This window comes from Balaenoptera acutorostrata, chromosome 10, assembly GCF_949987535.1.
Source record: "Balaenoptera acutorostrata chromosome 10, mBalAcu1.1, whole genome shotgun sequence".
NCBI classification, from domain to species: Eukaryota; Metazoa; Chordata; class Mammalia; order Artiodactyla; family Balaenopteridae; genus Balaenoptera; species Balaenoptera acutorostrata.
In genome coordinates this window covers 105,323,650-105,332,792 of record NC_080073.1, presented here as the reverse complement: position 1 = coordinate 105,332,792, position 9,143 = coordinate 105,323,650, and the positions used below count along the sequence as shown (strand labels likewise).

Here is a 9,143-nt window from a genome sequence, read left to right as displayed (position 1 = left end):
TTTATTTATTTATGGCTGTGTTGGGTCTTCGTTTCTGTGCGAGGGCTTTCTCTAGTTGTGGCAAGCGGGGGCCACTCTTCATCGCGGTGCGCGGGCCTCTCATTATCGTGGCCTCTCTCGTTGCGGAGCACAGGCTCCAGACGCGCAGGCTCAGTAATTGTGGCTCACGGGCCTAATTGCTCCGCGGCATGTGGGATCTTCCCAGACCAGGGCTCGAACCCGTGTCCCCTGCATTGGCAGGCAGATTCTCAACCACTGCGCCACCAGGGAAGCCCCAGTATTATTCTTAATAGCTAAAAAGTGGAAGCAACCTAAATGTCCATCAGTTGATGGATGGATAAGCAGAAGGTGGCATACGCACACAGTGGAATATTATTCATCCGCAAAATGTCACGAAGCACTGACACCTGCTACAACAGGGATGACCCTTGAAAACATTATGCTAAATTTAAAAAGCCAGACACAAAAGACCACATGTTGTATGACTCCGTGTATATGAAATGTCCAGAAAAGACAAGTCTGTAGAGACAGATTCGTGGCTGCCAGGGGTTGGAGGGAGAGGGGAACAGGGAGGGACGGCACGTGGGTGATGGGTGATGAAAATGTTCCGGAATCACACAGTGGTGATACTTGCACAACTCTGTGAATATACTAAAACCCACTGACTTGTACTCTTTTAAATGGTGAATTTTGTGTCATGTGAATCATATCTCAGTTAATAGAAAAATAAAAAATGACTATGCAGCGTTTTGAGTGAAATAGACTGCACCAAACTAAGCTTCTCTGGGTACGTGTCGGCAAGCGTGCCTTAAGAAAAGCACGAAGGGTCAGGGAGGTAGGGGAAAAAGCCTTTAAGAAACACAGGTATGAATGAGTCTTTTCAAGTAAATGGTTCAACTTTGAGCCATTTAGAAAAGGATGACCTTGGAAGAGAATTTCTCTTACACACTGGAAATAAATCAGCATTATAATAGTTGTCAAGTAGTGTTGTGTAGTACGCAAGTCACAACTAAAATGGGGGTGTGTAAAAGGCGGTACTCCAAGGAATAGTCATGAACTTCCCACTCATTTTCACAATAAGTACCCCTGATGGAGTATTCTTCTTGCAGCCATAATTGCAGTAGGACATATGTGTGGTGTTTCAGAATCAGGAGATTCAGCGTTGCCTGACACTGACCCTGTCAGAGACAAAACGCTCGACCCTGTGCCCAGCCCATGTGGGAAGGATGAGTGTGGACCCAGGGACACCTTTGGGTTTTTCCTTGAAGCCAGGACATTTCTCTTTCCCTCCTTCACAATCCTCGTGTGGCCTTGTAAACAACAGGACCTGGGAGGTGCGGCTACAGAGAAAAGAACAGAGTCCAAAATCTGATTTGTACAGAAAGTTCTGTGAACTGAGACAAAATTCTCTGACCCTCCATCTCCTTACTTACAAAATAAGGAAGTCCAACTAGATGACCTCTTCAGGTTACTTTTAGCTCAAATTTCCATTAATCTAACACACTGTTAGTGATGAAATGGGAGCTCAGCTTAGGTCATCAGCTTAGGGCTGAGGCAGAGGTGCAGGCAAATCTGGGGCACGTTGGGGTTCCCGTTCCTTCTCAGACGCTTGGGGTGACTCCAGCTCACCCTCCCTAACCCCAGCCTCAGAATCCTGCATCACATCCCAGTGGGTCTTGTAATTTGGGTACCATGCCTGACCAGAAGTGAATGTCCTCCTGGTGGCACCTCAGGGAGGGCTGGAAGAATTCCTCTGTAGAAATGGTGTCGAAAACACACACCGTCACCGTCACCCCCACTACTAAATCCCGGCACACGATGCTAACGTGACAAACGAAAGTAACAGTTTCAAAAAGTATCTCGCAATTCAGCTGTTGTTCTGTGCATTTCCCTACTGTTGCAGTGTTTTCCTAAGTGTGCATTTCAAATCACTTTATACAACTTGGCTTTTAAAGCTTCGCCCTGGAGCATCTGCTTGACGGGTTGGTCTGGCACCCTTGTTCTAGTCATGCAGAAGCGAGCCCTGGCAGCGTGCGTGTGTGGGTGTGCTGACGGGCTGGCGGGCTGGCCTGCTGGGTGCCTCCTGTCCGCTCTTTTCTCACAAGGTGGAAAGAGAAGCAGGACACTTACAGGATGCCAAGAGGCACCTGGCAGGATTCCCTCTCGCCTCCAAAGTTACCCATCATGTGTCTGACAGGTCGTGGGAAGGCATGGCCAAGGGCGGATCCAGGGGGCCCTGGCAGCTGCCCCAAGTGATCAGAGCTCTTCAAACCCATATTCCCCTTCAGCGAGGTTGTTGGAAGCTTTACACTAGCTCAGCAGGAAATGCACCTGCCTGTTCATTGTTAAATGTAGAAAATTAAAGCAGAATCCACTGGTTCCTGACCCGTTTGACCCTCCCCATCACTGGGTCTAGTTTTTATGATGTATAATATTCAGAAGGTGAACTGCTGCTCATTTCCATTTGGGGGGCATTTGGTAGAATGAGCTTATTTTCACACTATTTAGAATGACACTGCTCACACTTTTTCTTTGAAACTGTTTTCATACTCCAGCCTCTTCACCCCTCATCTTTCTCCTTCTCATCTTCCTCCTCCTCCTTCTTTTTCTTCTTTAAAAAAATAAAAAACTCTTAAGTAGGAATAGAACCAAGTAGAATGAAATAAACACAGGGTCAGATTTAAAGTAATATTTTCTCTAATTTTGAATTTGTCTAAAAATTAGAGAAAAACCATAAGCCTACAGTTTCCTTGGTGTGTTTTTCTTCCTAGAGGGGTGCGTAAATATGTTTTGCACATTTGTTTATTACCTACACTCCACTCTTCTCTTCCCAAAATGAGAAACTGACTAGCCCGGATTAAGGCAGAACATTGGCACATTTTGACGAAGTATAACTGATCCCACAGAAGCATATAATCTTTACTGAAAGTCACTTGTTAAAATCCCACAGCTTCTTTGGTGATTGAGTTCAAGTCTAGAGGCAGGGTTGGGTTCAAATCCCAAATTCCAAAGCTGCATGGTAAGAACACAATAAACTGAAAATTATAGTGGCTTACCTATTAAAATTCTCCAATAATCCAGAATTTATAATTTCATATAAATTCAAAGGTGGTTAATGTGCAAATAGTTTGTCATGTAGTATAAACATAATTGCTGGGAGAAAGGTGGCTTGAGAATTTTAGTCTATTAACAATTTATAAATCTATAGTGATTCCTAAGTACAGGGGATTTCATTAACTTAAAATGTCACAGTATCATATACCCTTTGACAGAATATTCCACTTAGAGAACTTCATACAATGATATATGCACAAACTTATTCACTGTGGCACTATAAGATAAAAGTATAAGCAACCTACGTGTCCACTGGTAGGGAAATGGTTAAATAAAATATGGTACAGCTACATAATGGATACTATGTATCCACTTAAAGGAGGCGGCCGCTCTGTATTTTAAAGATACACTGTTTAGTGAAAAAAGGCAGCAGAACAATATTGGTATCATAACGTGTGAAGGAAGAAAGAGGGAATAATCTAAATAGGTTTCAAGACTCATGGAATATTTCTGCAAGGACGCAAGAAAGATAACAATATAAGAATGCTTGCCGTCCGGGGAAGAAAATGCATCAAGAGACACAGGAGGAAGAGAGGCTTTCTTTCCACTCTCCATGCTTTAGAATTCTGTGCTGTGCGCATGTCGTAACTATCCCCCCCAAATTTTTTTTGGTAGAGGAAATAAAGGTATAGTAGGGTTTCTCCATGAGAATAGTCAGTGTGCTTTCAAGCAGGCATCTCTCAACTCATAACATATTTACTTGAAGGCACCTTCAAATTCGGATTGCTCTCCCCTCTTAAATTGGGTATGATTGTGGTTGGTTCAGTTTTACCACACTGAACAGTAAATTCATGTGAGATTTTACCCATCCCTTCGCTTTTCTGAAGGAAGGATTCAATATAATGTGTTCTGAAAGTGCCATTTAAATTGCTAATAAAGAGAAGGAGACAGAAAAGAGGACACCATCAGGACACAAACGTTTATGTGATTTTAGCCATTACAACAGTAGTTCAGAAAGATCTCAGATGTTACATGGATGTCATCAATATTACAAAGAGGAAAAACAAAAAACAAAAAAAACGGACGGGCAACAGTGAAGAGAACCAGCGCCCCGCCGAAGGGACCCCAGCCCATGCTTCTCTCCTTCCGCGAGCCCCCCTCCCCCTCGCTCTCCTCCCGGCCTCCAGCCACGCGGCCTCCGGCCACATCCAGCCGCGCTCGGGGCTCAGGCCTCGTCCTCGCCCTCCTCCTCCTCAAACTCCCCCTGCTCGTCGGCCGTGGCGTCCTGGTACTGCTGGTACTCGGACACCAGGTCGTTCATGTTGCTCTCGGCCTCGGTGAACTCCATCTCGTCCATGCCCTCGCCCGTGTACCAGTGCAGGAAGGCCTTGCGGCGGAACATGGCCGTGAACTGCTCCGAGATGCGCTTGAACAGCTCCTGGATGGCCGTGCTGTTGCCGATGAAGGTGGCCGACATCTTGAGGCCGCGCGGCGGGATGTCGCACACGGCCGTCTTCACGTTGTTGGGGATCCACTCCACGAAGTAGCTGCTGTTCTTGTTCTGGACGTTGAGCATCTGCTCGTCCACCTCCTTCATGGACATGCGGCCCCGGAAGATGGCGGCCACGGTCAGGTAGCGGCCGTGGCGCGGGTCGCAGGCGGCCATCATGTTCTTGGAGTCGAACATCTGCTGGGTGAGCTCGGGCACCGTCAGCGCGCGGTACTGCTGGCTGCCCCGGCTGGTCAGCGGCGCGAAGCCGGGCATGAAGAAGTGCAGGCGCGGGAAGGGCACCATGTTCACGGCCAGCTTGCGCAGATCGGCGTTCAGCTGGCCCGGGAAGCGCAGGCACGTGGTGACCCCGCTCATGGTGGCCGACACCAGGTGGTTGAGGTCCCCGTAGGTGGGCGTGGTCAGCTTCAGGGTGCGGAAGCAGATGTCGTACAGCGCCTCGTTGTCGATGCAGTAGGTCTCGTCCGTGTTCTCCACCAGCTGGTGCACGGACAGCGTGGCGTTGTAGGGCTCCACCACCGTGTCCGACACCTTGGGCGAGGGCATCACGCTGAAGGTGTTCATGATGCGGTCGGGGTACTCCTCGCGGATCTTGCTGATGAGGAGGGTACCCATCCCGGAGCCGGTGCCGCCCCCCAGCGAGTGGGTCAGCTGGAAGCCCTGCAGACAGTCACAGCTTTCCGACTCCTTCCGGACCACGTCCAGGACCGAGTCCACCAGCTCCGCGCCCTCCGTGTAGTGGCCCTTGGCCCAGTTGTTGCCAGCACCGCTCTGGCCTGCCGGAGGGAAAGAGTCTTCGTAAGACCCTGATGACTGCCTTCAATTCCTTTTTCCCCTAAACCCTTTAATAGAGTTCAGGGAGTCAGTGTTCCGAGAAGATTATTTCAGGTTGTCGTTAAAATGGCCAGACATTAAAATATTTGGTCATGGACATAATTATAAATAAGGAGGGTTAGGGACCTGGTTATTAGAGGTTGAACGGCATTTTGTTTTCGGTTATATTGAGACAAAATCAACCCACCACTCTATACGTTCTCTAAGGCGGTCACACCCCTCCACCCTGAGCTGCCCAGCGTAAAATGAGCCTCCCAGGCCATCAGCCATGGCAGTCACTCACCAAACACGAAGTTGTCGGGCCTGAAGATCTGGCCGAAGGGTCCAGACCTGACCGAGTCCATGGTGCCCGGCTCCAGATCCACCAGGATGGCCCGAGGCACATATTTGTTACCTGCGGGGATAGAGCAGGACTCAGACCTGCAGGCAGGGAGCTAGGGAGAGGAGGGCCTGGTACCAGCTTCCTTTTTGCAGGCGCTGCTTGTTTCCCCCAAACAAAGAAGGACATAGGATGACAGGATTCTCAAAGGGGCGCCCGCGGGAAAACCTCAGGGAAAGATGGGAATCCTAAATCCGCTAGTCTACCCTCCCCTGGGGCCACACTCCTGGGGTAAGTCCCCGGGGGAGAGGGGAAGGGGCAAAGGCAATCACCAGTGGCTTCATTGTAGTACACGTTGATTCTCTCCAGTTGCAGGTCACTGTCTCCATGGTAACTGCCGGTGGGGTCGATCCCATGCTCATCGCTGATGACCTCCCAAAACTGAGACACAGAAAAACCTTGCATTTAGCCACGCCCCACCCCTCAGAGAGGCCGTGACTCACAGCGAAAAGCCCCGACTCAGTTCCGATAACCCAACCTCTCAGGAGCTTTAGGGCAGCGGGACCTGCACAGCCGCAGGGCTTTTGCATTTTGCAATGTCACGGAGCTGAAACTGGGCGTTTCCCGGGCGAACAGCTGCTCGCGGCAGGAGGCGGGGGTCTGGCGGGGAGGGGCGGGCGCGCAGGGACCCCAGCGGCGCCGAGGGGGCGGGCCAGGGAACAGGGCCCGGAGGGGGCTGAAGGAGGGGGGGTTTTAGGTTCAAAGCACGTCCAGAGACCTCGGGAAGCTCGCTCTCCGCCCCTCCCCCCGCAGCTCGACTCGGGTTCGAGCGCGTCAAATCGATTCTCCTGGCGTCGGGGCCCCGCCCGCAAAGCCGCGCACACAGCCCGGCGGACACACCGCCGCGCTCTCCAGGCCCGCGTGCCGGGCTAGGAGAAGAGCCGGGAGGAAAGGGAGGCCGAGGGACCGGGATTCCAAACGAGTTACAGCAGAAAGTTGAGAGGTTCCTCCCCATCCCCCCCGAAAGTCGCCTCGGGCCCACGTCCCGCTCTGCGGCCCGAAGCAGCCGGGAAGGTCTGCGCTTGGCGAGCCGCGGGCCTGCTCAGGACCACGCTCGCGCCCGCAGCCCCGAGGGGCGCTAGGCCGGCGTCCGCGTCCCCACCCCGACCCCACCCGGGCGCCGCGCCCACCTTGGCGCCGATCTGGTTGCCGCACTGGCCCGCCTGGATGTGCACGATCTCGCGCATGGTGCCGGCTCGCTTCTTCTGGCCCCGGTCGGCGTCTGGTCAGTCTGTCCGTCCGCCTACACACCCGCTGCGGGGTCACCGGGAACGCGCTCGGGAACCAGCCGGCTGAGAGCGTCCGCCCAGCGGGCTCGGCCTTTTATGCGAGGAGGGTGGGGCGCCCCGCGCAGGCCGCGCCCCCAGCCCGAGCACCCCAGTCCCCTTCGGGCTGGCGCTCTCCAGGCCCCGCTGACGTAATGCTCCGGGCCCCAGGGACCGTCCAAGGGGCTGGACCACGGGCCCGCGGCCAATCAGCACAGGCTTGCGGACCGGGCGAGGCATGGGGGCTGCGGGGGGTAGGATGGGGGCGTGCGCATTGTCTAGGATGGGGGGGGGGGGATGTGGAAAAGCTGGGCACTGCGACTGCGGGGTGGGTGGAGGAACCGAGGGCGGAGGGCGGCGACGCGAGGGCGACCAGGGTGGCAGGCCGGGTGTCTGGGGGGAGAGCTGGCACTGAACGGGTGGGAGCCAGGGGACTGGAGCCCGTGGAGAGGCTGTCAGGTGCGCCGGAAAGGAGAGCGCTGTGCCCCGGGTGCTGGCAGGTGTCAGGGGTGGCGGGGTGGCGCAGGTTTCGCTACCAGCGAGGATTGCGGCCCTCCTCCGCCCAGGGCCGGAGACCCCTAAGCCACCCTCCCTGGTGAGACCACTGCCCCTTTCCCCAGCCCTTAGAGGCCAACGGCTGTCCTGCGGCCGAACCTCGGTCGCACAGAGTCTTGGGAGAGGACAGGCTGCCCCAGGAGAAAGTCCTGTGTGATCAGTTTGTTGGGGTCTGAAGGCGGTGACCTTGGACACCTAAGACCCAAGAGCCCCAGGGTGCCCTCCGCCCCGCCCCCCAGCATCCGCGCGTCCTCTCTTTTGTCTCTGCCAAGGGCCCCTTCTCTGTGGCGGCAGCATCCAGGGGTGGGGCGACCTCCGCGCCTCCTCCGCCCTGCGCGACCCTCTCCAAGAGTCCACAGCTCCCCGGCTGGTACCCAGGACCCCTCCACCCCGCGGGTCGGCTTTTGTTCCTCGGGAGTGGATGGGGTGGGTGTGGCCGGCCGCGCGGGCTGGACTGTCCAGCGGTCAGAAGAGGGTGCGGTTCGGGGGCGGGGCTGCGGCAGAACAAAGAGCTGTAAAATGCGTGGGCTGCCCTCCCAGAGCTGAGCATTTAAAAAGCACTGGGTTCAGTCCATCTATTGTCCAGAAAGGGGATGGGTTCCAAGGGAGGTCATCGCCCGCCCCACCGCTAACATTCTCGTCATCCATCAGGCGCCGGACCCCGAGGCGGCCCCGAGGTCCCCAGCCTTCTTGCTGCTGCTGCGGGTGAGGGACACGCCTGAAAACTGCGGCACCGCGAGGTAGAGGTCACCCGAGACCCCGAGGCGCTTTCCGCGCGCGTGCGCAGACGCGCAGCCCAGACACTCCTTCAAACCCACAATTTCTACAGAGGCCAAGAAGGAGCTGATCTCTTTGTTAGTTTTCGTGTGTGTGTGAGTGTGTGTGTGTGTGTGTGAGAGAGAGAGAGAGAGAGAGAGAGAGAGCGAGCGCTGGAACCTGGCTCCCGCAATTCCGGGGGTGAAGCTTCCCCTCCTCCACCCTGACCCTTGACGGGTCTTCTGCGAGGTGACGTGACCCCTTTTCATTCTCAGGCGCGAGGGCCCGAATGACCCGGGTTCCCGCGGCGGAGCGGAGCCCGCAGCTGTTGAGTGAGAGCCTCCCAGAAGTATCAGCAAGCTGTCATCGCCTCCCTTCCCGCTGGGGGTGGAAGGGGGGCTTTCAACCCAATCCCTGCGCACAAAGAGAGACAGAGAGAACAAAAGCCCAGCCGCCCCCAAACACCCCTTGTGCCCGACTGCAGCCCGGGGCAGAGGTCCCCAGACGCGGCGGCCGGATCCAGGGTTGGGAGGGGTGGGGCGGGGGGCAGAGGGGCGGAAGGCCGGTCCACATGCCCGCTTGCGGGGCTCCAAGGACCTGGGGCCTGGCCCCGAGTTACTAATCCAGCTCCCACAGATGCAGAAGCGTCCAGGGCGAGTGATGCCCGAGGTCACACAGCAAGTTAAAGACAGGACTCAGGCCGGAATCCCGCTTCCCGGCTCCCAGCCCTGGGCAAGGGGACCGCGTCCAGGCAGAGAGGGCTGTGCCTGGTGTCAGCATCGGACCTGGG

The 9,143-nt window shown here is 55.0% G+C and overlaps 1 protein-coding gene and 1 long non-coding RNA gene across 2 annotated transcripts; one reads left to right on the top strand and one right to left on the bottom strand.

Annotated features, from left to right (window-relative positions):
* Positions 1-4,019: 4,019 nt before the first annotated feature.
* TUBB2B (tubulin beta 2B class IIb) lies at positions 4,020-7,086 on the bottom strand. Its single transcript, XM_057554606.1, has 4 exons — positions 6,908-7,086; positions 6,050-6,158; positions 5,682-5,792; positions 4,020-5,340 (listed from the first exon to the last, which is right to left on the bottom strand). Exons 1-4 carry the CDS (start codon positions 6,962-6,964, stop codon positions 4,280-4,282), a joined length of 1,338 nt encoding a protein of 445 aa, XP_057410589.1. The 5' UTR covers positions 6,965-7,086; the 3' UTR covers positions 4,020-4,279.
* Positions 7,087-7,451: 365 nt separating this feature from the next.
* On the top strand, positions 7,452-8,861 carry LOC130709002 (uncharacterized). The gene is made up of 3 exons (XR_009009411.1): positions 7,452-7,501; positions 8,249-8,337; positions 8,629-8,861. It is a non-coding gene; the product is annotated as an uncharacterized LOC130709002 (long non-coding RNA).
* The last annotated feature ends 282 nt before the right edge of the window (positions 8,862-9,143 follow it).

What these genes read in the sequence shown, in the direction of transcription:
- TUBB2B (XM_057554606.1), bottom strand. Translation starts at nt 6,964, where the DNA reads ATGCGCGAGATCGTGCACATCCAGGCGGGCCAGTGCGGCAACCAGATC. An exon ending in GCAACCAGATCGGCGCCAAG is followed by an intron (nt 6,159 to 6,907) that starts GTGGGCGCGGCG and finishes TCTGTGTCTCAG; the next exon opens with TTTTGGGAGGTCATCAGCGA. An exon ending in GTACTACAATGAAGCCACTG is followed by an intron (nt 5,793 to 6,049) that starts GTGATTGCCTTT and finishes CTATCCCCGCAG; the next exon opens with GTAACAAATATGTGCCTCGG.